The sequence below is a fragment of the Rhipicephalus microplus genome, chromosome 2 (assembly GCF_043290135.1).
Source record: "Rhipicephalus microplus isolate Deutch F79 chromosome 2, USDA_Rmic, whole genome shotgun sequence".
Taxonomy (NCBI): Eukaryota; Metazoa; Arthropoda; class Arachnida; order Ixodida; family Ixodidae; genus Rhipicephalus; species Rhipicephalus microplus.
In genome coordinates this window covers 250,912,538-250,940,371 of record NC_134701.1, presented here as the reverse complement: position 1 = coordinate 250,940,371, position 27,834 = coordinate 250,912,538, and the positions used below count along the sequence as shown (strand labels likewise).

Below are 27,834 nucleotides of genomic sequence, written 5' to 3'. Positions count from 1 at the left end.
TAACTTTGCAGTGCGAGGGCATCCAGCTTTTGCCTTCCAGTTGCCGAAGAATATCCACTTCCTCGCTTAGTGAAAACTGCTACCGCTTTTTCAGCACAAGCATAGATGAACTCATTGTAGTATCATCGCAGCGCAAACGCCGACTTGCTTTGCAGATGCCTTAATCACCGAAAAGAGATGAACACGACAGTGATCGAAGTGGCTTTTTACTTTTTGGAGCATACTTTTGAGCAGGAAAAGTGCTGCTTTGGCGCAGCTATAGGTGTTTTCGGAGCAGAAAAAAAAAGGCAGTTCAGAGCAGCTATCGGTGTTTCAGGAGCATTGTTGAAGCATCTCCTAAATATAGTTCTAATGAAATATATTTAACAGACAACAATCAATGTAAATTTCATGTAGCAAACAGTGGCAGGTTGTCCGAAAGGTGATGTGGATGAAGCAGTAGATAATCGGCATCATATAAAAGCAATGGAAAGTGAGCTTGTGGCCCCAAAGGTGGCAACAAGCGCAGACGCCGCATTCGAGGCACGTTTCGAGGCCCGTGTCCGACGCCCGATTTGCCGCCATGGAAAACCAAATATCAGTAATGGTCACCGCCTTGTCCAAATTGCAGGAGACAATCCCTGTGATGATAGTCCAACAAATTTCGCATTCCTCGCGCCCCTCGGGTTGGACTGGCAGTCCCTACAAGGACGTATCTGGCCGCTCAGTTAAAACTTCTAGACGCAACATCGAGATAGATGATGATGACAGCTGCTCGCTCTACAGTATTGAGGACCCCTCTCTCGCTACGAATGCTCGCTCTGGAGCAGCGTCACTAGAATCTCGCCTCAGTTTAACTCACCATGGCGAGCAGCCCTAAGGTCAGGCGCGTCCCGAAAACCAATTCGGCCATCACCCTTAACTTTGTCCAGTATAATTGTCGAGGCTTTCGGTCCCGCTCACATCATTGACTTTTCCTATCAACTCTTGACTCGCTTCCGGTTTTGGTTGCCCTCCAGGAGCCAGGGAGTGGCGCCACCCTTACAAATTACATCACTTTCCAGCAGGACCCTTCTTCCTGCGTCTGTGTGCATAAAAATTATACAGCTAACCTTGTCAACTTGGAACTTCAAACTATTTATTCCTACGTGATGGTGAAACTTTTTCCGCTCAAGAAACAAGATGTGCCACTCCACGTACTTGACATATATTGTTCTCCCAGACTTAAAAATGTAACCTTCGCAGCACTCTTCAGTCGCACCCTGAAGGCTGCCGGCAGGTATCCCCTGGTGATAGTGGGTGATTTCAACACCCACAGCACACTCTGGGGATATGTGCGTGATGAGAAGCAAGGGTGCAAGCTAGCGGAACTTGTGTCCACGCTGGGCCTCACTCTTCACACTGACCCTGTACATACAACGCGGGTAGGTACCGTATAAACCGGACTATAGGTCGAGTGGGAATATAGGTCGAGCCCCCAAATTCAGGTTACCAAAAAAGAAAAAAAAAGAAAGACTCAAAATTGCTGAACGACACTTGTTTGCGAATTGGGGGCACCGCACCCCAATCGTTGGAACTCCCCTCAACCACCATCGTAACTGTTCCTATTCGTAAGACGAAGCGCCACTGTCTTCTGAAGATGAGAGTTTGTCGCTGGCCGCCTCCAACAGTGCGTTGTCTTCTGTGCCATACAGCGAGTTGCTGATGGAACATTTCTTAAAAGCATTTTCCACCATGGAATCTGGCAAGGAATGCCAAGCGGAAAGCACCCAGCCACAAACAGTCGCAAGCGAAGGCCTCTGTAGGCGGCCCGTTGGTGTCTTTGGGTTGTCGCCGGACATCCACTTTTGGTACTCCAGCAGCACTCGGGCCTTGAACGGCTTGTTTAGCACAACGTCGATCGGTTGGTGGGCGGACGTCATACCACCTGGTATCTCGGCGAGGTCCGTTTTTCCATCGTCCAGTGCACGCTTCACAGCGTCGGTTAAGTGACCACAAAACGCATCTAACACCAGCATGCTGCAAAGACGCAGCAGTGCACCTGGGTGATGGTTCCAGACTACTCGTATCTATTCGAGCATCATGGCCTCGTCCATGTATCCCTTTTTGTTGGCGCGAACGACAACACCGGGCGGGAGCACTTCCTTTGGCATTGTCTCACGTTTGAAAATGATGAAGGGCGGAAGCTTTCTACCATCTGCCATGCATGCCAGCATGACGGTGAAGCGCGAGTGCTCGTTGCCAGTGGACAACAGCTTCATATCCTTGGCGCCACACTGCATGATCATGGTCAATGAAGGCATGTCAAACCACACGGGGGTCTCATCGGCGTTGTCAATCTGCCCCATCATGTAAATGTTCTGCTCCCGAAGCCGGTTCACCAAGCACTGAAAGTTTATAAGCTTGTCCTCGAGCTCATCTGGAAACTTCTGACAGATGGATGTGCACCACCGGAAAGAAAATCCTTTGCGTCTCATGAATCGATGCACCCAAGAGTTTGGTGCACGAAACTCTTCCCTCGTGAGCCCAGCTTCTCGAGCTAGTTCCAGAGATTTCTTGCGAATGGTATCCACGGTCACTGGCAGCGAGCATGCATGAACTTCCCACAGAAAGTTCCCTAGCCTATTCTCCAGCTGCGGATGAGCCACACTTCCTCCACGAGATGACATTTTCCGAGGATTGCACATCTGCAGCTTCCCTTTCTGCACCCTTCAATAGAGCACGCTGATACACCAAAGGGGTGGGCGCTGAGCAGCCATATTCCCATTCGCTTCTGCGAACTCAACAACCCCTTGTTTGAACGCAGCTGAGTACTGCCTTCTTGTACCGCTACTCATATTCAGTAAACAAAAAAAAAGACCACTAAAAATTGAAACACAATGTCAAGAGAAAAAAAAAACAACCTGCTATTGGATTTGAATGTGAATATGGCTGTGTCCAGCTTCTCACGCACACGCAAGCCACATGTTGCCAGACAGCGGTGCACTGTCGGCTAGACACCGCTATATAAAACGAGGGGCGACTTTAGCTCATTGTTTTATTGAAAATATCTCGACTTATATTCCAGTTTATACAGTAACTCCATGACTCGGGACACGTGTCCGGACCTTACCTTCACCAAAAACATTAGACATGCAGACTGGGCCAACACCGAAGAAACCCTAAACAGTGACCACCGCATACTCAACACTACCGTCGCAAGCAAACCACTGGCAAGACCCTATGCCCAAGCCCGCATACCCGACTGGACAAAGTTTCAGAAAACCCACACTAATATGGCCCCTATTCGCGAAACAGGTTACCACGCACGGTCACAAGACTTGGTTACACACCTTCGTTTGACGGAAACTCAAGTTCGACTCTCTGAGGCTACGCCGGGGGTGAACAATCACCTCCTTCACCTCTGGGAGGCGCGGCACAGCCTCGTCCACAGATGGCGCCGCTAAAAACACATTCGGAAACTCAAAATTCGCATTGCCGAGCTCACCTAACGAGAGGCCAAGTATGCGGCCCATCTCGCCGACTCGAATTGAGTGAACCAATGCAACACGGCTGCTAGACAAATGTCCAACCGGAACACTTGGCGTCTCTTTCGCATTTTGATTGGTCCGACCCAAACCAGAGCCGAGACGCAAAAACCTCTCCAACGGGCAATCCATGCCTTCAACGGAGACACCTCAAAATTAGCATGCAAACTACACAATCAATACCTCTGAGTCCGACATGACACCCAAGGGCCAGCGTACTCATATGCAGGTTTCGAAAACGCAAAGCTAGATCAACCGTTCCAGCTCCATGACATGAAGGTGACCCTGACTAAAATGAAGCGAGGACCGACGCCAGGGAGAGACAAAGTAACAGTGAAATTACTTGCCAACATTTTCGACCTGACCTACGACGCACTCCTCACGTACATAAACTCAAACTCAATCTGGCTTGGTGGGAGACTCCTTCCAATCAAATGAAAGATGGCCCTGGTCACTTTCATTCTGAAAGCTGGCAAAGCCATAAACACGGACAACCTTTGCCCCATCTCTCACGTCTAGTGTGGGAAAGCTGATGGAGACTATGGTGCGAGATCACTTGTCCGAGTTTTTGGAAAACCAAGACACATTTGCAGACACAATGTTCGGCTTCCGCCCGCACCGGTCCCCACAGGATGTCCTGCTACAATGAGACCGGGAAGTTCTAAATTCTGTCGAATACCCTCTTAATGACAAGGCAGTACTTGCCCTTGATTTGAAGGGGGCTTTTGACAACGTCGCACAAGACATGATACTGGAGCACCTTTCCCAAGCTAACTGTGGACACAACATTTTTTAATACATTCGACAATTTCTCTCTGACCGACAGTCATACATTCGAATACAAGATGAAGAACACGGCCCATATCAATTAGGTACAAGAGGCACCCCACAGGGTGCAGTCCTCTCACCCCTACATTTTAATCTGGCTATGTTGAAACTCCTGGCTCAGCTGGATAATGTTGAAGGCATACAGCACGCGCTGTATGCCGACGATATTACCATATGGGCTAAACACGGATTGGTAGGAGACATAGAAGCCAACCTGTAGCAAGCGGCAGAGATCGTGGACGCCCATGCTTGCCACTGCGGCCTTCAATCCTCCCCGACCAAATCGTAATTTGTGCACATCTGCCCCTCGGCAAAGTGCACTACCAAACTTAAACTTAAACTGTCCTTTCGAAGCGTACCCATCCCAGAACACGATGAGATCAGAGTACTGGGTCTGTTTATTCATAAACATCACCGAGTTGATACAACATTGACAGAATTGCGTAAGGTGGGGGACCAAGTGGGTCGTATAGTCCGCCGGGTTCCCAACAAGCGTGGGGGGGGGGGGGGGGGGGGGTTACGTTGCAAAGATGCCTTGCGGCTGGCGCATGCATTCGTAACCAGTCAAGTCCTCTACTCGGCTCCTGACCTCCACTTGCGCAAGTTTGACGAGAACGCCTTTAAGGTGATTCTCAGGAAGATGTACAAGCGTCCCCTCGATCTCCCAATAACCACGTCCAACCAGCACCTTATAGGCCTGGGGATGGTAAACACTTTTGCAAAGCTCCGGGAGGCACACTTGACCAGCCAATACACGAGACTTTCGAACACTCGGTCGGGTCCCTGCCTATTAGCCCGACTACACATCCACCACCCAACAGAGAGGGAACAGCGCGTAGGCATCCCAGAAGTCTGGAGATACGCCCTGCACGTGCGCCTTCTTCTGGCCAACATGACACGTGACAAATACAGTGGCAGGCACCTTGCGCAGGCACTAGTCCGCCACTATGGAAACAAACATGGCATATTTTACGTAGACGCCCCCAGCCCTCACCATGGGGGGTGGTACACGGCTGCAGTCGTCCTCCAAAACGTTGCGATGAATGGTCTTGCATTCAGAGCACAGGACATTTTACATGCGAAGGAAGTCACCACTGTGCTAGCTGCTGCAGACCAGGACTCGCGCGTCATCATTACGGACTCGAGAGGGGCCTGCAGAAATATTCAACGCAGGTACGTCCCATACTTGGCGTACCGCATCTTACAAAATAGTAATTATGTCGGGGCGCCCGCATCCCGTAGTGTCACATGGGCTCCAGCTCACACGAGCCTCAAAGGCAATGAAATGGCAGACGCCGCTGCCCGCGCGCTCACTCTTCGGGTAACGCCTTCGGACCTTTCCGGAATAGATCCCGAAACTAATCTGGCCTTAACATTTCGAAAAATTACTGAATTCTATTGATTCGGCCATGCAATTTATTATAAACCCTGCAAGGGTCTTACAAAAGTAGAGGAATGCTTACTCCTCCACCTCTACACCAAAACACTGCTGTGCCCGCCAGTTGTCAAATATTTCGATCCTGCCTGTACAGGAAAATGCCCGCACTGTGCGGAGAAGTCCTCCAACATCTTCCACATCCTGTGGGCATGCCAGTCAACTCTGCGCCTCACCCCGAAACCAAACCCCACCCGGGAGGACTGAGAGGCAGCCCTACTCAACTGTTCCGACCTGGCAAGCCAGAAGGACCTGGTCAACCGAGCTTGAGTTGCGTTGGATGCCAATGGACTTCTGTAATGAGGAGCCCACCTAGTGTGTGTGAGGGGTGGCCCGCATAGGGCCATCTCCCTCCTATTTCCTGTATATATTGTGGGCATTTAGTATACCAATCCTCTTCTTGGTGCAACATATTTCCGGACACCTGGCCCAAGCGGCAACCTAAACGTAGCTCCAGGGGGTAGAGTGGTCGAGAGTATGACGGGTGATCTACCCAGCACCTCCACCATGTATGAAGTCTTGGTTTGGAAGACCTTTATTAGGCCCGAGGAACCGGCAGCCGACAGCTGAGATGAACGAACCAAGATGATGATGCATGAGCAACACATGATAATGATGATAATGCACAGATGAAAAGGATTGGTATACTAAATGCCCATAATATATATAAATAATAAAGTTTTTCATTTTGTCTCTTCTGCTCATTTTAACATTTCACCATATTAGCCTGCATGTCTCGCTGAGAAAAAAAGACAGCCAGATGAGGTATATGCTCGTTATGCCAATCGTTGTCACACATATGAGATCAGAGCCAATAATTCTGCGCACTAGTAACACAGTGTGATGATAGTACCCAGATTCTCTTCAGTTTCTTTCAAACTTATGAGTCGGTCAAACAGTAAATCTTCGTCATTCTCATTCTCTAGGTATGGCCTTGTAGGTGTGGTGCGGGACCGTGCGGTGGTCCAGGGATCCTGGGGGGTCCAAACACACTTGCTCTAATAAAGTTTTTCTGTCTGTCCGTCGGAGCAGGTTTGGAGCAATTACTAACAAAAATTACTGTTCGGAGCAGCACGGAGCAGCATTTCACTTTTGGAGCAATTGGAGCAGCACTTCCATCACTGACACGACTGATAAGGCCTCCTACAGCACATGTAGAAGTGATAAAGAAAAACCCGAAGCGTCGCTGCTGTTATAGCCTCTTCAGAAGAAAAGAAAGCTAAAAAAAAAAATTCCTTGCGTTTCCTTTTCTGCTCCCTCGCTGTCTTAGGTTTTCCGCGTGCATGCTTCCTGCCCTGCAACTCCCACTCTGCCTCGCTGACCTTGCCCTCCAGTGTTGCTCTCGCCCCTCGCCTCTGCACTTGTAAACCTGCAGCGTCGGGGTTTCAACAAAAAGAAAAGTCCTTTCGTTTTTTTTTTCATTTGCACCGTCACGCGTTTTCCGAGAAGCAAGGCGTCCATTCGCTGTCTCGCCTGCTTGTGTACCGCTCCGGTGGTCGTGACAAATTTCAGAATATGAGTTCGTAGTATTGAGGGGTTATTAGTCTAACGTGGAACTAAGTTAGCACTTGGTGTTCTGAAAAGTTTGGTATTCCGAAGTATGTAGTAGTGAAATAATTTAGATTGAAACTATTACCAGATGACGCAGGATTTTTTAAAAGTTTGCTCATCTGAAAAGTTCATTAATGCGGCATTTGTTCTATCGAGATTTCACTGTACATGAACCTCTAGCATTTCGTCTTCATTGAAAAGAGGCCGCTGCAGCCGGGATTAGATCCTACAACCTTCAGGTTAGCAGTTCACCACCGTGATCACTAGACTGGTGTGGCAGATAACCCTCAAGTGCATCATGAGCTGTAGTGATGCTCTACAATCACACCTCACAATGGAAGGTAAAATGTGGCTTTTACAACTTAATTATAGATATATTTATTTATTTATATGTAAATGTGGATAGTGCAATTCTCGATGGCCAGCAGCGGCACTCACCCTTCGCTCTTTGGGTATGCGACCTTCGGCCTCGAGCCGTGCCCTGGCTTGGCGCCGCTTCAGGATGCGATGGTACTGCTTGGCGTTGACATACAGCGGTTCCTCCTCCACCACGTCAGCAGGGACGGCGGTGGCAGTAGCGGTAGCTCCTGGCAAAGGGATGCGCTGTACCGCCTGCAGGGTTGCCCCCGCGTTTGCTGCCTGAGCAGCCGCCACGGCGTTGTGGTTGGGCATCACCTGTTGGAACTTCTCTGGTGTAAGTGTCATATATTACACCTTCAGCCAGGTGGTTTATCGAAACATATACTGTGTATGATAGTACAGGCTCTATGGGTTTTGCCTCACAAACACTGTTTCCATTGAAATGCAGAGATAGTACTCTGTAAAATTCCACAAAGTAGGCCGTCCATTTCAGCCTGTGCCGAAGTCGATCTGTTGTTAGACCTTTATTGGTTGGTATGTGCTAAGTGAACTGTACACTAAGAGGGCAGACCACTTTGTGGCTTATAGCCCCCAAGGTGCTATAATTTGCTGTGAGCAATATATTTCAGAACTGTCGAAACACATGACTGGGGTCTTTAAACAGAAAAATAAGGCAACTTCCTCATAGTCTAGTAAAAGAAAAGGGACTGTAATTGGTGTCCAAGTTCACAAAGTAGAGAAGTTCATTCACGTAAGCCAAGTAGTCAAGAAAAATGACCAAATGCTGAATTATTGAAAGTATTAAGAAAATAATAAGTGTCTATTACATCAATACATTTTCATTTTCTTAATGAACGCATAAATCCAATACTTCTTAAAGTTATTTTGCACAGTTGAAGTGTAAGAGCCTTAATTTTTGACACTAGCGACTTCTTTGACAATGTGACCACCACTCAAGGCCCCCTTGTCTTAAGCATGTATGCCACATTATGCGCCGCCACCACCAGCCTCACCATGAACACGTGATGACAACTTTTTGAACTAAAAACATGGCCGGCAGATGATTGTTCGTCCATCGTAAAATAGCAAGCCAGCTCAATGCTGAAATGCGGACTGCAGCTGATACTCAGCATCTTCAACAGTATTTACCATGTTTGAGTTTTGTGTTTGAGTTTTGTGCCCGCACTACCCCAATTCCAAACAAAGCTGGAATAAACCTGGCTGGTTAATGCACAGTCATGGATGGCAACCATGCCTGTCTGAAGGCTTGCGCTCGTTTTGGTTGTTTGCAAACACCATTTATTCCTCTTTACACCACACATTTACGGTGCTTTGTGCTTGGCACACTCCCGAGAATTTTCTGAAATTACAGAGTTGCGGCCAAATATGACCAAATAAGCGAAAGTTTGATATCATTAAACAACACACATTTTTTCAGCACCACAGAACACGTCTGACTTTTTGAATAAGGAGGTTTTTAGTGAACAAGCTTTTACTGTGCTGCATAGGAATGATAAGCCATAATTTATAGTAAGTGATGAGATCAGTACAAGAGGAAGAAAGAAGTCAAGGAAGACACGTCACTTTGCAGAGTCTGTTGCAAAATACTTAGTCGTCATTTTTCGCGTCTCTCTGTTGTTAGCGGAATTGCCAGATGACTGGAAGTCGGCACGAATTGTTCCTATATTCAAGAAAGGTGACCGTCTAGTACTACAAAATTACCGACCGATCTCCTTAACATCATCATGCTGTAAGCTTATCGAACACATAATAGCTCACAAATTAAATGATTTCTAAGAAGAAAGTTCAGTTTTAACAAATCATCAACATGGGTTTCGAAAAGGATTTTCTACTATAACACAATTGGTTACTATCGTTCATACCTTTGCAGCTTGTCTTGATGCTAACGGCCAAATCGATGTAATACTCTTAGACTACAGTAAAGCATTCGACACAGTTCCACACGATAAACTAATTTTAAAGCTTCAGTTAGTTGGCATACCAGAATTATTTATCTCCTGGATCTCAGCTTATCTACTCAATTGCAACCAATATGTTCAGGTAGGAGAAAAATATTCGGACTGCCTTCCGGTGACTTCTGGCGTTCCGCAGGGGAGCGTACTAGGCCCCCTTCTGTTCCTGGTCTACATTAATGACATTGTCGATGTAATTAGCACCCCGGTACAAATTCGTCTATTTGCTGACGATTGTGTTTTGTTTAGAGATGTAACCCGCATTAGTGACCAATGTGACCTTAATACTAACTTAGGCAATGTATCAAAATGGTGTGAACAATGGGGAATGCTTCTTAATGCAAACAAATGTGTGTATCTCCCCATAATGCACAAAAAAGTCCCATTAGACTATACATACAATTTAGCTGAAGCACCTTTACTTAAAGTAGCCTCTTATAAATACTTAGGCTTAACGTTAACAAGTACCTTATCCTGGAGTTTGCGCATAAATAACATCTACTCTGCCGCTTTCCATAAATTATGCCTTCTCCACCACAAGCTCAAGACTGCTCCGCCTGGTGTTCCTCTACTCTCCTACTTTTCCTTAATTAGGCCTAAACTTGAGCACGCCTTTATAGTTTGAGATTCCCACACAAAAATTAACGTTCAAAACCTAGAAAGAATTCAAAGAAAAGCAGTACGATTCATATATAGTAAATCTATGTCAACCGACTCCACCACTGCATTACTAACGGAAAATGGTACAGAACTACTACAAATTCGAAGAAAAAGAAGTCGGCTACAGTTTCTTTCAGACATAGTAAACCACAGGCTATCCTTAGACACCGCAGCATACGTATCCCCCTTGTTAAGCAGACCCACTCGGCACCACTATCCTCATTCCCTAATGCCAATCTTCGCAAGGACTGATACTTTTCGGTACTCCTTCTTCTCACAAACAATAGATGATTGGAATAAACTAACCGAAGCATTTCCTCAACACCCTTGACCATTTGTGTAAATACTATTCTTCCATGACTTCCTTAGAATTGTATTATCACCTTGTAGTTCAATTGTGACTTTTTTTTTTTTAAAAAGTCATAACCCCTCTGTCTTATATGCAAAGAAATTGCGTAAAAAACGTTTTGCAACCTTGTTTTATTCTGTTATTTAGTGTGTTTCATGTATGCTCACCCTGCTTGGATTTTCGTCTGCGGTATTCTATAAATAAATAAATAAGTGCAGCAGTCATTTGAGCAGAGCGACGAAATTAAGAAATCTGCAGGCTCGTGACAAGGCCTACACGTGCGGGACAGAGGAGACAACCACTTGCATTTCAGCTTCAATATGAATGAACGTACACAAATCTGGGAAGCTTTCTAGCATCAGGCCTCCAAGAAGCTATAAAGTGCACATCAGACAAAAGCCACCCACCATGACAATGTTTCCACCTCCCACAGAGGATGGCAGGGTTATGGCTTGTGGCGCCTGTGCTGCCTGTACCACTTGTGGTGCTCCCGCAGATGCAACTTGTGGAATCTGGATTATACCTGAAAGCAGAACAGAGAGATGATTATCTTCACACCTGTTTCTCTGCAACTCAGCAGCAGCAGCAACCAGACTACACTGACCACATGCGATACACACCTCCAGGCCCCTGTACAAAGTTTGTGCCATCAACTGTGACAGGCTGGTACACAAGCGTTTGGCCATCTGACGTTTGCAGAATCTGCCCTTGCTGGGGTTGCTGAATGATAATCTGTTGGAAGAATAAGATGATGGTAAATAAGAAGAAAGGGTCTCATATGAAGATGCTGAAAGTAAAGGCAATTGGTTAAAATATGCACAAATAAATTCCAAGCATTGCGCTTCCTAACCTCACCTATGTTGTGACAGTGGCACGAATTGGGCTTATACACTGATGTTGCGGCCACACTACATTTGAAAAGTGCATAGCTACACATTACACTTCCAAGAAATGCCAAGTTACAAAAGTTATATGAAATTTTGTTGTGTCCTTCCTTAGAATTGTTCATCCAACAAGGCTGCCACTTTGTACTCATTATTTTCTTACTCAGTCACAAAAAAGCACAGTATAGTTTGCAGGGAGCAACTATGTTACGCCGGTCAAGCGGGACAGATTATTGAAGCAAACTGTCAAACATGCAGGGCTTTCTACAAAGTAGTAGGGCTGACTTTTCACCGCCAAAAACATGAAGGAGGGAAATGTCACTGCACTGGTCAGGTGGCAAAGGGTCTTAGCTACCAGCACAGCAATCGCCAGTTGTCTTTTAGCATTCCTGGAGTGTATACGGAGTTTAAGGTGAACCCCTTTCTGATGCCTTTTCATCTAGACAATATACCATTTATTATTATAGCAACATTGCGCAGTGAAATTCGGCTTTAAACTGGTAAAAATGTGAGTGAGACCCAAACCATGATCGCTGCTTATGGTAGTGATGCCATGGGCCGATCAAGTGTTTGAGTGGAACAAATTGTTTCGGGCGGTGAAGAGAGCAAATTGATGATCAGCAACAGTCAGGACGCCCTTCAATGGCAAAAAGTCGTAACAATGTGCCTAGCCACACCATGTTTGCTGTTGTGGGCTTTCTGACCAAACATGGCTCCACACAGCTTTCCCAGCTACCCTACAGCCTGAATGCCGCTAGTTCAAGCTTCTCCCTCTTTCCCAGATTTAACAGGATTATCCAAAGACAGCACCACAGCACAGTTCAGACCATTCAAGAGGTCGTAACGAGGGAGCTAAAAAGCATTTCAGTTTCTGTGTTCTGAGGAGCCTTTGGTGATTGGCACAGCTTCTGCAAACACTGTGTTGATGCAGAATAGACATACATATTTCAAAAACTATCGAGTTGATGAGCCTAAATTGTCAGTAGACATTTTTTTAAGGTAGACAGTCCTACTACTACTTTCCGGAAACACCCTGTTAAGTTAACATATTCTTATGTCTGAGGGCTCACTAGCACTGGAAACTCGCAGAGGTCGTGTGGCAAAATAAGGTCAGGCAGGTCACATAACAACCACTTTTTGACAGTCTTTTGTTGCTTAATTTTTTTTTAGTCGTTCGACTCACAAATATGCTCAGCACACAGTAGAGACAGAAACAGGATCCGCTAACATTTTCTTCACATGCCAGCGGCACTGCGGGCCCACGAGAACAGCCCTAATCACAAGCACTTTGGTGTGGTGACAGGCAAGTCCCACTAGCTATTGTGAACACCACTCTGGCTCGCCAAATACAGAACATTTTTGCAACCTCTGTTAACTACCAATGTAAACGCACCAGGAATGGCACGGCCGTAAAACATGCGCAGAAAATGCCACAAGAGACGCAACAGCAGTTCACTGCAACGAGACGTACATACCTGCTGCCCCTGTTGCCCCTGGAGCTGGCTGATAGGGATCACTTGAAGCTGCAGTAAGAATAAAGAAATGAACTTATTTGCTTCACACTTTGTTAGCTGCTTCTCAGTTAAGAAGGGTCAACAATGCACTTGTGACATCAAACATATTCCCCTTTGTATAGCCACTCTTTTTCATCATGCTGTATTCATCGCCTACCCACAGTGCAGTAGTGAAAGCAATCTGCTGAAATTACAGCTACTTTTATGCCATGCCTTTGCAATACACCTGCAAACCACACACGAAAATGAAGTCAAGTGTCCTCAACCACGTGATTTTTAAGAGTGGAGCTGTTGAGGTTGAACATTGAACCATTGGGAGCGCACATAAAAGCTCAGCCCAGCTGGGTGAGGGCAGAGTGAAGAGAATGAGGAGGTATAGCATAGTATAGAAAGAAAATAGCTGAGAGAGGTGAGAGAGAAAGCATAGTACAATCAAGCAAGGCGAGTGAAAAAGGGGAAAGGGAGCAAGGTGCAGATGATGTGGGTGGAAGAGAGTGAATGAGAAGTGTGCTCTGGGCACAGGCATTCGGGGAGTGGTGAGGATAAGAAAGGGAAAGCATGCACTGAGCTACAGGTGGGCACAGCCAACGAGAGAGATGGTGGCTGCACAGCGCTTTCCAGGGATAAAATGCGGGGCGGCGGTCTACAGAGCAGTGTAAAAGTGTGTACTATCCGTGCACAACATTTCGACATTTGGTAACGAGTATGAAGAAGCAATTTTGTCTGGAAGAAAAAGCGGTGTGGCTAGGAAAACAGTGGGAAGCCATTCCAGCAAGGGCCTAACGACGACATGCCGATCCTAGGTTCTGTACAGAGGAAGCCGAGGCTAAGTGAGAGCGAAGAGCCCGAGACATCAAATTTCAATCTAATGAGGTGGCGTTGCAACTACACTACGACAAAGGCTTATCAGAAGGAAAAATCGCTTGGCCACCCATCACTGAAGGGAATCTGATCATGATTTGTGACCCCTGAAAAACTTGAGAAAGAGTGGCTAATGTCAGAGCCGACGAATGTTTTAGTAACATCACATTGTTATGGCATTACATGGCATCTCACTGTTATCGCATTACCACACCTAAAATAGTACTTAGTAAAAGAGACTGAACTGAAGAAGAAGCCACCAGCTTTTCTGTTTCGTCAGTCTTCACGACGTTAAGCCCGTAAAGCAGTCCCAAATTTTTTGTCATAAATCTCATAGACGAAATGGGGTCTACCAGAGGTTTTAAGCTGGCCAAGTAATTTATATTGTCTAAAGTAAGTAATTTTATGCAAGATGAAACAGTGATGCAGAACATGACACTATAAGAAAAGCCTGAGTTGACCACATTACCTGTGGTATTTGCTGGCCTGGCTGGTTTTGTATTTGAATAGCAGCAGTCTGGCCATTCGGCAATGTCTGCACCATGATCTGCTGGCCACCAGCTTGCAGCAGCTGGGCCTGGCCATTGCCTTGGGAGACTTGCAGCACCTGGGCAGTAAAGAGTGACATTTACTTGTTAACCTGCATACATGTACAAGTCGGGCACAGTTTTTTTAATTAATGATATCAACTTCATATTGTCACACATCTACAGGTCAGGCAACAGATCTTCCTAAGAAAACAAAGTGCTTCTGCACTCGATAACATTACCTGAAAATTCAAAATTCTCACATGACTTTAACAGTTGTGTAATAACTGAAAATATGTGGTGCATAGACAAAGTGGGGTCTACCAGAGGTTTTAAGCTAGCCAAGTTACAAGAGCTCTGATTTATGCTTGGCAATGTAAATTCTCACACTGTTACCCATGTCACAGCATATAGCACGTTTATAAAAGATAACAGCACAAAATTCCATGCTCTTAGTATACAGATGTGTGCAGCATCAGCTATACGCTCACACATTAAAGAAAAAACAACCACTGCCTTTCCCTCTAGTGTCTCGATGATTCAAATAGGCACCTATAATTTCACTAGTGGAGCAGCTAAAGTGTGAACAAGTATACAAGCTTGCAGACACAAGATTACCCACTATGCTACGAGCTACATTTCACATTACAATTCAATGTGCTGTTATAGTTATGGCACTATGCTGCTAAGTTTGAGGCTGTGGTACAATACTGGACACTGGAGGTACCAGCGAGGCTGAAATGCAAGAAGAGCCATGCAATTCGATTTAGCTGAACATCAGAAGGAGTGCAGACAATGAAAACTGGTATCTACCGGTCACCTACCACAGCATGCTTTATAATGTGGTCATGATTTTGATATACTAAACCCCACAATTGATTTTTTTCTACTATACTGTGCTAAATAACAAATCAATTGCATTGCTGCTTTGCCATCTGCTGCAGCTCTTCATAAGGAACATTTTTAAAATGTCACACAAACAGCAACACAGCATTGACATATCTTCTCTGCATTGCACAACACGATGCAGATTAATGAGGCGCAGGCTATATCGAATGGAAAGCTAAAAAGTGAGAAAGGACAAACGTTGAAAAATCACAATCGTACTGAGGTATCACACCACAGCATTCGAAGCTCCAAGTGAGGGCAATGTATGGCACAAGCATTTAACACATACACATCAAAACTTCTTTTGCAGGTGAGTTGGTTTGTCTTCGAATACGGAAATGCCACCATAAACTCACAAAAGAGGCAACACGTAATACACACGAGTGCTGGCTGACAACTGGGCCAATAAAGCACATTTTTAGTCAGCGCCCATATGTATGTGTCATCTCTCTTGCGGAGTGTCCGTTTGCACTGGTACGCCAGTACTTCCTTAGTCCATCACATCCACAACAGCAACAATCATTGGCAGCCTCACCTGTGGCTGTGCAGTGGCAACGTGGGCAATGGGTGTCCCCGAGAGGGACTGCATGACGGCCACCTGCTGCTGCTGCTGCTGGTCAGTGGCGGCCACAGCCAGAGGCTGCCCCTGCGAGGGACTTGCCCCGACCGAGCTCACCACCTGGTACTGCTCCATCTGCATGGCTGCCCCTTTGCCCGTCAAGCCAGGCTGCTCTTTGTGGCCCACCTACACAGCTGCAAGTTCGTAAAAGCACGATTAACATACATGCCTGACACTGTCACACATTTAACAGTATGAGATACATACATGTAGCATTAAGGAGGTCAGGCACCACCCCGCAGGCTTGGCAAGAACACTCATTCGGAGGCTAGCAGATGCTGCTATAAACATCTCAGCCAAACCTTGCAGTTGTGCACAGCAAGGAGGGCTAACAAGTGTAGCGCAAATCTATTATTTTCTCAAGCGCTCCCTATTCACACAGAGGCCCATGCTCACTCAGTTTGAAAATGCTGGTGCCCACTGTTTGACGTCGAACAGCAGCTGGCATGCTGTATGCCAATAGTCAACATAAATCAACTACAGCGTTTGGATCAGATTCATTTCTTGCTACGGACTGCCACCCCACAACGGAACAGCATTTCATAGTCGCTGACATATCTTCCTTCCCCCGTGTCATCTCTCTCTGCTTAGCTCCCACAGCACACGTTGGGATGAGAGAACAGAGAAAACACTCAAAGCATGCAACAATACTCTGCCTCTTTACTTGTTCTTGACATATTTGAAAAATTTATAGTGGCAGTCGATTCATGAGGCAATAAACCACAATACTGAAGACATTGGATGATTACCTCGAAAAGTGGTTCATGGCCCCTTTAAAACATTATGAACCATGGGACCAAATAAAATGTCCAATTTGTGGACAGTCTGCGAGTGTTTTAGCTTCTCCCCTATTATGGAACAATGCATATAATGAAGTCACTTACGGGCAGTGCTATGTTCATAATGAGGGTTTACAGCAGTAAAAGTTGAAAATTCTAAAACCACGGCGGTGTGGCCAGGGGCAGGAATTATTTTTAAGATTCCACGGTTCATTTGATGCTACCCCTAATATGTGGCCCAATGTTAATCAAAGAACCATAGCCTGCAGCTCAGTTTTCCGGATTCTCTACGTGCAAATGCCAACAGAAGTTCTGTTGATGTTTCACAAATCTGTAAACATGAGTGTGAGTCATCTGCCATAGAACTGACAAAATTTTACTCTTAACAGAGGAGAAACTTTACACAAGATCGAGAAATTTATAGAAAAATATGGCATAAAATTTATCTAATGATCAAAACCAGCTGCACCTACTGTTATGCATAAAGTTAAACGTAGGTCTTCACCTTCAAATTGCTTTTTTTTTATAAATTGAATCATACTGGAGACCCTGTCGTGGATTCTGAGGTGCACTTCACTTGCGTGCCCAACTGATCAGTTGACTATGGAAAAGCTCAAGGCCCCTTCACACGGATGCTAGGTACCTCGCCTTGTACATTGAAATAGTGAAGAGTGCTGACATTGTTTTTGTACACTTAATCAATAGACTTGCCATGTAAATAGTGACCAACTCAACAAATAATGTTTTATGTGAGTGTATGCTTAATTAAGGGAAATTAGAGTGGAACAGTGAATTCATTTAGACTGATAAATAATGCAACTCTAGGGTAATTATTTCACCACCATAGGTTTATTAATAGATGAGAGGATGAATGTCAAAAGCTTCACTTTTAAATCTCCAATGGCAAAATTATGAATTTCTAAGTGTTTTTTTTTTATATTTTGGCCACATTGGCTCAACAAAATTGAAGACAGTCTACTTTATATTTACTGATTGGGAACTACATAGGCCCTAGTATTGAAATCTATGACGTCACAGTAACTGGTGTGAGAACTTCCAAGGCGGCATTTTCTTTTTACTCACTTAGCAGTCCCCGTCTCGCAGCAAGTGGGGTTTTCATGGTATCACGAAGGAGTAATTGACTAAAACGAGAAGTCAGTGGTCTCTTCAGTTAACCACCAGGCTTCATCAAGATTTCCTTGTTTTCTGCCCTCCAACATTCCCCTAGGACCTTTCCCCTCTGTCTCATTCCCAGCAGAGTAGCATGTATGTGAACATATGCTGGATATCAACTCTGATTTTGAATAATACAATACCATATGTTTCGTTGATGAAAAAAGAAAAATACTTGGGGGGTGTTACCACTCCCGTTACAGCAGGCAGTAGCACGACACGACAAATGTTCTTCTTGAGACACATGGAAACTTTCGTTCAATCTACCATGAGTACAGTAATAATTAGAAAAAAAGAAAGTAATATAAAGCGCTCATTCTCTCTCGTGCTTTGTGCTTACAAAGAACAAAAATAAGAGTAAGCAGCACATCTCGGTAATCACTAAATAAGTGTACCTAATTATTAACTTTGTAGAGGAGCATATGCACCAACGTGCTTCACCCACCAATGGGTATAATCAGCAAGACACACCTACTGAAACAGGAATATGCTCGAAAGGGCCCTTCAACATTTTTTGGTAGACCGAATTACAACCATACATATTTGGCCATTTCACAGCTCTTTGTACTGCTGTGCGAGATCTACAGCTATAAATTAAACTGCCAGCAGCCACATATTGCATTTTACACACCGCTGAATAACTTCACAAGCAGTGCACGTGCTACTTTATGATGGAGTGCGAAATGTCACTGTTCACGCACTTAAAACATTGTAAACAGTTAGAAATGGGTTTCTAACGCAGAACGTGACACATGCCGTACTTGCCTGATTGATGGGCACGTTATTTGCAACGCTTCACGCTGCATAGTTCTACTATGAACGTCACATGCAAGCACCTTCAGAATGCACAGCTTGCTTAAGTATTTGCGAATGTGGTAGCCGGTTTATTTGCACAAAAAAAAAAAGAAAATGCATCACGAGGCTGGTGCCAAAGTGCGCCAGTGCCAAAGTACACCGGTATACACTGGGCACAGTTGTGGAAACGTAAATTCTGAGAATTTATTAAGTGTGAGCATGACCAGCAGAAGGTTATTTCCATTCCTTCGAAGTGTTCAATCTGTATTCACCTTTCGTAGATGTCTCAAGCCACCTGTTGGCTGAAATGTGATGTCAACAAAAGCGTGCGTACAAACTGCTTTTCACAATACAAGCGTTCGTAAACTTTATTGGAGCAAAGCACACGGTAGAACGACGTATCAAGAATGCGGCGCTGTTGTGCCTCGCCCAAGTTCCACGTGGTCTTCGCGGCCTGCTGGCACCTGGCAGCTGTTGATGAGTCAACCCTGCACCGGGACGGCGACGGACGCGGACAATCTGGAAAAACCACGTCGCCGGCTCCTCTTGACACAAAAGTCGTTGGCCAAGCTTTTGTCAGCCGCCGAGAGCAACACTCCGAAGCAGCGTCGACCCAGCAGCTGTACGGGGTATTCTGCCTTGCTTGAGTCAACCTGGCTGCATCAGGGAGCGACTTTGCGCATGGGATTCCACGTCTTCTCACTGTGGTGCCACGCTGGCGCGTGGGGTCTCCCTCACCAAACAGCGAACTGGGCATGTCTTGCCCCTTTCCTAGGTTCAGAGGGAGGCGGTGTTTGGCTTTCCCTCTTCGGGGACGGAGAGGAAGACGACGATCTCATTGGAGTATCCTGCGCATAAATTTTCTTTGCAAGGGATCTTGGGAAGGCGGACGATGTATAAAAACGCTAGCGCAGAGGCGCTCGTGTGTGATTCTCTTTTCATGTTGTACCACGCTACCATGTAAATACTGTATATAAACATTTTTTTCTCCTTCTCCGGCTTCTCTACTCGTCCTCTCCGGGGACTCGGATGGCCCGAGTCCGCACCACGCTACCCAAAGGCGCAACAGTGGCTGGCAGCTTATGGGATTCGCCTGCGTCGGCTGCATCGAAGTGGTGAGTGCCGCGTGTTTGCTCTTCTTTTCGCCAGACTCGTTAGCGCAGATGGTCGGTAACGTGGTAGGGTGATTTTGGTAAATTTTGATTCGCAGACCAAGAATTGGGTGGCTCGTGGGCAAAATTACCTTAGAAGAGAAACGGTGTGCATATCTAAGATGGAGAAGTTTAAGGTCCAAGAACTCCTCGAAATTTGTCAGGAGCTGAATATTTCGGTCGGCTCGGTTAAAAGAAAACAACAAATTTTGGAGCACTTGGGAAAAGAGGAAGTGAGTTTAGAAGAGGCCATTGAGGCCAGAGAAACCATTTTGGCAAAGAAAGAGGAGCGTGAGCGCTTAGCCCGTGAACAAAGAGAGGAGGAAATAAGGAGGGATCGCGAGGATAAAGAACATGAAATCCGTCTGAAAGAACTGGAGCTTCGTATGTCCGTGGGAAATCAAAATTCAGGGGGTGGAGAATCAAAGATAAAGGATCTAATCCACACCTTCAAGGCGGGTGACGACATTGCATTATACCTCGTGCATTTTGAGCGAGCATGCGAAAATGCAGGGTTTAGTAGGGAGACTTGGCCACAAAAACTGATATGCGTACTACCAGGCGAAGTGTCCGATGTTATCGCAAGAATGAATAAAGAGGACTCCGAGGTGTATGACAGGGTAAAGGCTGCATTGCTACGAAAATGTCGCCTATCGACAGAGGCTTTCCGCCTGCGGTTCAGGCACTCTAAGAGGGGCAACGAATCTCATTCAGACTATGCCTACCAAATTAGAGCCAACTTTGAAGAGTGGCTCAAAAGCGCGCAAGTCTATGGCAACCATGACAAGGTCATTGAGTTGATGGTACTTGAGCAGTTTTACCGGGGAATTCCCGAGGAGGTAAGGCTTTGGGTGCAGGATAGGATGAAAGACGTAGACATGAACAGGGCAGCAGAACTCGCCGAAGATTACTGCTCACGCCGTAGTCTCCGCAATACACCACGAACTTCGGAAAAAAATGAAAAGGTAGAAAGCTGGTCGGGAAACCAGGGACGCAAGAGGTTTGCAAGAAATAACTGGAAACCCGAAAATTCCAAGTTATTAGACAATCAGCAGGGAAAGGACAGTGAGGGGACTAAGGCGGCACCTTCATCAGGTTCAAAGGCGCCTGGTGACATAGCGCATGCGTTAGAAGCGCGGAAGCCAGTTGTTTGCTACAGCTGCGGAGAAAAGGGCCACATGGCCAGGAGCTGTAAGAGGCACATGGCATTTGCCACAATTCAGGAGTCAGAGGATAGCTTAAAGCTGTTGAAGCCTTACATGAGGACACTCTCAGTGAACGGCCGAATGTGTAGGGTATTGAGGGACTCGGCGGCCACAATGGATGTAGCGCATCCAAATTGCGTATCTTCCGAAGACTATATAGGAGAGTGTGCCTGGATTCGGCAAGTGGCAGAAAAGCAAAGCGTCTGCCTACCGATAGCGAGGGTTGTAATCGAGGGCCCTTTCGGCCAATTGTGTACGGAAGCAGCAATTTCAGCCAACCTTCCGGAGCACTTCCCTTACCTATTTTCAAATAAGTCTGAGGAAATGTTAAAAACACGTGGAGAATCATTTGCCACCGAAATAGCTTGCATGGCCCTTACCCGTTCGAAGGCGCGCGAGCTGACGCAACAGCTGAGCAGCTCACCCTCTGGGGAACAGACGTCCGAGGGCAGTGTAGGAAAACCTGAGGTAGTTGCGACGGAAAATGAGTCTGCCATGCGAGTTGTCGAGACGGAAACTGGGGCTATGGTCGACAACAGCGAGGAAATATCTCTAACGCCCGAAAACGAGGACTTGGTGACAGGCTCGGTGTTAACACCCGCGTCCACCAGTTGGTGTCAGCTAGCCAGAACCGACCGTGCAACGCTAGTGGTCGATCAAAAGGCGGATCTCGCACTCTCTATGCTGCTAGATGCCATACATAAGGAAGGTAACTCTAGGAAGAACGTTTCGTTCTACACCCAAAACGAGGTGTTGCATCGCAGGTATGAGAACGCTAAAGGGCGGGTCTACAACCAAGTGGTAGTTCCACTAAAATACCGGCGGAACATTCTCGACCTGGCCCACAGCAACGCCTGGGCGGGCCACTTAGGTATAAAGAAAACGAAAGCTAAGCTGGCTCAGGAGTTCTACTGGCCCGGGTGCTGGAAGGATGTAGAGATGTTTGTCCGTGGATGCGACACTTGTCAGCGGATAGGAAAATCAACAGACAAATGGAAGGCACCAATGAAACTAGTGCCAATAGTCACAGAACCCTTCCGTCGGCTCGTGATTGACATCGTGGGGCCTCTGCCTCCATCTAAATCAGGATATCGGTACGTCCTGACCGCGCTGTGCGTTGCCACCAAGTTCCCGGAGGCAATCGCACTGAAAGAGTTGAGTTCAGTATGCGTGGTGGACGCATTGTTGTCTATTTTTTCTCGGGTGGGTTTTCCCTCGGAGATACAGTGTGACAACGGAAGTGTGTTCACAAGCTGCCTTACGACTACATTCCTAGAACGCTGCGGGATAAAAATCGCGCATAGCTCTATTCACCATCCACAGTCGAACCCTGTGGAACGCATGCACTCGGTCATGAAACGCGTTTTGCGAGCTTTGTGCTTTGAGCATAAAAGTGACTGGGAGGGGTGTATACCAGCTGCGATGTTTTCTCTGAGGTCGGCCCCACACGAGAGTACGGGTTTTAGTCCGGCTGAACTTGTCTACGGCAGGAACTTGAGAGGTCCGCTGCACTTAATACGAGAGTCATGGACTGGATATGGGGAGGACCCTAATGTGGTTTCCTATGTACTGGATTTATTGGGGCGACTGGGGACTACACGCGAAGTGGTGGAGAGCAACATGCGCGCAGCACAGGCGCTTTCCAAGGCCCGTTACGATAAGTCAGCTCGAAAGCGAGTCTTTAGAGTGGGCGATGAGGTGATGCTGTTGTGCCCTTCAAGAAAAAACAAGCTGGACGTACAATGGGAGGGACCAGCGACAGTGTTGTCAGTGCTTTCAGACACCAACTACGAGGTAAAGTGGGGCCGGAAATGCCCCAAAGTGTATCACAGTAACCTAATGAAACCCTACATGCGACGAAAAGCAGTAGTAAACCTTGCACTCAATGTTCCTGAGGATGAGGGCGCGGAAATCCTTTGTCTTTCCGATGGCACGGTCAGCAGCACATTGTCCGATAGGGTAGACACAGGGAACACCCTAAGTAAGGCTCAAGAGGAAGATTTAGAGCTTTTAGTACAGGAATTCGCTACCGTTTTCTCCGAGAAGCCAGGCAAAACGGATGTGATTAAGCACGACATTGAGCTGACGGTTAACAAGCCGATCAGCTGTAAGCCGTATCGGGTGTCACCTAGACAGAGAGAGATACTAGAGGCCGAAATTCGCCGCATGATCGACCTAGGTGTTATCATCGAAGCAGACAGTGATTTCACCTCGCCTTTGATTTTGGTTGAGATTCCGGGCCGTGATCCAAGGCCATGCGTGGACTATCGCCGCCTGAACTCTGTAACAGTCGACCAGACTTACCCTATTCCTAACATTGAAGAGAGGGTAGAGACAGTGTCTAAGGCGAAATACATTTCTACGTTAGACCTTGTTAGGGGGTATTGGCAGGTCCCTTTGACAGAGCGCGCGAGTCGATACGCTGCTTTTATCTCACCCCTGGGCACTTTTCGTCCTTTGATGATGAGCTTTGGGCTCAAGAACGCGCCGTATTGTTTCAGCCGCCTGATGGATAAGGTTCTCCACGGGCTCGAGAAATTTGCGCTGCCTTACCTAGACGATGTGGCGATATTTTCGGACAAATGGGAAGACCATGTTGAACACCTTCGGATGGTTTTGGAACGGGTCAAAAATGCAGGTCTTACGGTAAAGAGAGAGAAATGTCATTTGGGCTGTGCTGAAGTAAGCTATTTAGGGCACATTGTAGGAAATGGGCGTCGTCGACCGTCCGAACTCAAGGTAGCCGCGGTGGTCGGTTATCGTCGTCCCAGCACTAAGACCGAGATGAGAGCATTCCTCGGCCTCACAGGTTACTATCAGCATTACGTCCCGAATTACTCCGAGATTGCCAGCCCTTTGACAGATAGTTTACGCAAGACCGAACCTGTGAACATTCAATGGGACTCTAAAAAGGAAGACGCTTTTCAGAAGCTGAAGCACGCATTGAGTGAGAAACCCGTCTTGAGGGCACCGGATTTTGCAAAACCTTTCACTATTCAGTGTGATGCAAGCGAACGCGGTTTAGGAGCAGTGCTATGTCAGACGGACCAGAGTGGAGAGGAGCGGCCGGTTTTGTATTTGAGTCGCAAATTGAGCAGCAGGGAAGAGGCTTATAGCACTTCGGAAAAAGAATGTGCTTGCATTGTTTGGGCCGTACGAAAACTAGGCTGCTATGTTGCTGGCTCTAAGTTTATTATCGAAACTGATCACTCTCCACTAACCTGGTTACACCAAATGTCACCTAAGAATGGTCGTTTGCTCAGATGGAGCATAGCACTGCAGCAGCACAATTTCGAGGTGCGCTACAAGAGAGGTGGCCTTCATACAAATGCAGACGCCCTAAGTCGAGCGTTTTGACTCGTCAAAAGACGCGGAAGGTTTGTTTGATTTTTTTGTTTACCTTTACCTAGTTTATGTGTACTTTTTTTTCAATGTGTTACAGTGAGGGCGTAGAGAAATTTTTCACTGACTCCCTCGTTGTCCCGAGCTCTACAGTTTGCTTGTTTAGCTTGATTATAATGTTATCTCGATTCCAAATGGAGTTACGTATGAAAGAGTTACTGGACACTTGTCCCGATTGGTATGCACATTGTTTCCTTGAGCTTAAGTTATTAAGATAAGATGTTTGCTTTGTAAAATCGGAGGCCTGGCGATGAGAGTGGCGTGCACGCGGTGCTTGTCGCATTGTGTGTGGCTGACAAAGGTCGTTTCTTGGAGCTTGTCACCCACTTTTCACCGAAGCGGGGCGCAGAGGCCAGCTCTTGGAGCATTCCAGTTTGACCAGGCCCTTCGATAAAGCAAGAGCCTTGCCGGAACGTCGCCGACATCGACCCGGCCGAGCTGCATGGAACAACTCGACCTCCCGATGTATCATCTGGCGGCGGGGGTGCTGTTGTGCCTCGCCCAAGTTCCACGTGGTCTTCGCGGCCTGCTGGCACCTGGCAGCTGTTGATGAGTCAACCCTGCACCGGGACGGCGACGGACGCGGACAATCTGGAAAAACCACGTCGCCGGCTCCTCTTGACACAAAAGTCGTTGGCCAAGCTTTTGTCAGCCGCCGAGAGCAACACTCCGAAGCAGCGTCGACCCAGCAGCTGTACGGGGTATTCTGCCTTGCTTGAGTCAACCTGGCTGCATCAGGGAGCGACTTTGCGCATGGGATTCCACGTCTTCTCACTGTGGTGCCACGCTGGCGCGTGGGGTCTCCCTCACCAAACAGCGAACTGGGCATGTCTTGCCCCTTTCCTAGGTTCAGAGGGAGGCGGTGTTTGGCTTTCCCTCTTCGGGGACGGAGAGGAAGACGACGATCTCATTGGAGTATCCTGCGCATAAATTTTCTTTGCAAGGGATCTTGGGAAGGCGGACGATGTATAAAAACGCTAGCGCAGAGGCGCTCGTGTGTGATTCTCTTTTCATGTACGTTGTACCACGCTACCATGTAAATACTGTATATAAACATTTTTTTCTCCTTCTCCGGCTTCTCTACTCGTCCTCTCCGGGGACTCGGATGGCCCGAGTCCGCACCACGCTACCCAAAGGCGCAACAGCGCGCACCGATGAGCATCAACAGCAGCAAGAATAAATACGACGCACGACGAACCAAGGCGCTCTTCAACACCACTTGCAAAACCAGGTTGTGGTTCTTCCTCATCAGATTAGCACGTACAGGAAACATTCGCTTTTCGCACGATCGCGCCTTAACTGTATCAAACAGATCCGCGATCCTCCATCTACATTACAGCTGCGGCGCAAAGAGGTGTTATTTTGCGACATAACGGGACACGGCAATACGCGGCACACGTCGCCTTTCCGAGATGGGTCACTTGTTTTTGTTATGTTTTAAAGCGCGCCACGACAATCGAAAGTGATCATCTGATTGCAGCACTTCTTCGCTCTTTGTCGGTGATAATTACGGATCGAGAAAAGGCTACCTTGTCCAACGCAAGGGCGAGGTGAACGGCTCCGTAAGTACACAGTAGTAGCCACGAAGCGAGAAAAAAAATATCCCGGGAGAGGTAGGCCTAACAACATGCAAATGGATAAAAATCTCGCCACACCGATTCCGCAAAGTCTTCGTACGAACTCGATGGTACAGCCTGGACTCGCGGGGTTGTTCAGAAAAGACGGAAAACTAACACCGGGGGTTTTAACTCGGCGCAAGATAGTCCGATCGCACGCGAAAGCAAGCGGCACGGAAGCGAAAAAGTTTGCGGAAAGTGAGCGCATCGCATGCTTTGTCTAGACGGGGAAAACAACGCCATTAGCCCCGGGAGTTGAAACCGGGTTCCTCGGATCAAAATACTCGGTTCCACACGTGAAAACGTGGACCAAAACACAAACACGGCGCCAGCGAATCCCGAGCCAAGCACCCGCGGTCTAAATCGAAGATAATTTGCCAACTTACATTCGCAGAAGCGCACTGGTTCACCAGGAGGTTCTCTTGATTGGCTCCGGTTGACTACGGAAAACCTGCGCCAATGGACAACGAAATCATTCGTCATAAAAACAAGAAGCTTCGTCTTTATTGGCGACCAACCTGCCGGCTTCGGTCGTGCGCGAACAACAAAAAGAAATATTTTTGCGATAAAAATAAGGTGATCAGCGCAGCATGAATTACCCTGAGCTTTGTATAATAAGATTTAGATTGCGCTCGCCACGGAGGAAGGGGCAACCAACGATTCACGGAACAGCCAAGATGGCGCCGCACAGGTTGCGGTTGTTGATCGCGTGGAGGGTGGCATATAGGAAGGAACAACTGGTTGATCGCAATGGTTCGCGGTTAGCTTGGTAGCGCTATCATGGGCTTCCTTACTGCCTTTACTTTTCAGCTGTGTACATACGTATTTACGTGCATACGTTATTGCTGAAAGCAGTTTGAAGTAGATGTACGTATGTCATTTGCGACACGCTCTAAGATTTTATTCTTCAGGACGCCTTGCGGAATCGGCTTTCTTGCGTAGAGCCTTCTGTAGCCGACGCGGTAAAGAAACGGCAACAAAGTAGTACTGCTCTATTTTGTTCAAGAAAAGAAATAGTAATCATTCACTGAAATTGTGCATATATGCAAATGCACGCAGTTCCGCTAGCGTCTGTTGTCCAGCGGTAGATGACAACTTCTCAGACGTGAATTTTAAAACGGTTCTTTACTCATTCGTTTCGTTGTCTCGAGCGCCGTCGTTATAACCAGGCTCTAAAATCGGCGCGACAGATACCAATATAGGAGAAATAAATTACTCTATAGATACGGCCCAGCGTGACCGTGTAGTACCACGCAGCCGTAGCAGTGATGCGGCGGTACATGACCACCCCGACATTTTTCAATTCTAAAAATAATTATGCCCGTGCCACGTTGCCCATTATCTTCGTCCTATGCAAGGCAGTATGCAAAAGTTGCAACCATCAAAAAAAAAAAAAAAAAAATGACTGACTTGCATTAAATACATATGCGTGTGCTTAGAACTGGCAATCCTCAGAGCTAGGTTTTCACAAATGCAGTTAGTGAACTGTGCCAGTTCTTACGTAGTTCTTACAAATTAAGGACCACTCAGCGTGCGATGGAAGGAGAAAGAATCGGAGAACAAAACAGGAGTAGCCGATATACTAGTTGATAGGCAGAATAAATACACCTGGGCAGGCAACAGCATGAGGACAGATATATATTCAATGAATGGGTAGTAATAAATATCGAAATAAGGGTAGCGCAGTCTATGGCTTAAGGTTACATAGAGCAATAACAAAAAAAAAACTGGCAGGCATAAAATAAAATCGACTAGCAC

The 27,834-nt window shown here is 46.7% G+C and overlaps 1 protein-coding gene and 1 pseudogene across 5 annotated transcripts in view; one reads left to right on the top strand and one right to left on the bottom strand.

Moving 5' to 3' along the window:
* Positions 1–26,613, bottom strand: part of Nf-YA (nuclear factor Y-box A) — a 30,332-nt gene extending 3,719 nt beyond the window's left edge. For 2 of the 5 annotated variants that reach the window (XM_075879392.1, XM_075879413.1), the window contains exons 1-8: positions 26,595–26,613; positions 26,463–26,527; positions 15,872–16,089; positions 14,391–14,528; positions 13,022–13,069; positions 11,283–11,394; positions 11,070–11,185; positions 7,759–8,004 (exon numbers count right to left, since the gene is read on the bottom strand). In XM_075879392.1, coding sequence (XP_075735507.1) covers positions 7,759–8,004; positions 11,070–11,185; positions 11,283–11,394; positions 13,022–13,069; positions 14,391–14,528; positions 15,872–16,036 — 825 coding nt within the window. In that variant the 5' untranslated portion in view covers positions 16,037–16,089; positions 26,463–26,527; positions 26,595–26,613. Of the gene's footprint in view, positions 1–7,758; positions 8,005–11,069; positions 11,186–11,282; positions 11,395–13,021; positions 13,070–14,390; positions 14,529–15,871; positions 16,090–18,974; positions 18,992–26,462; positions 26,528–26,594 lie in introns of those variants that run through there. The other 3 variants (XM_075879409.1, XM_075879417.1, XM_075879401.1) reach the window with 2 other exon arrangements.
* Positions 4,853–6,197, top strand: LOC142776201 (uncharacterized; annotated as a pseudogene).
* Positions 26,614–27,834: the final 1,221 nt, after the last annotated feature.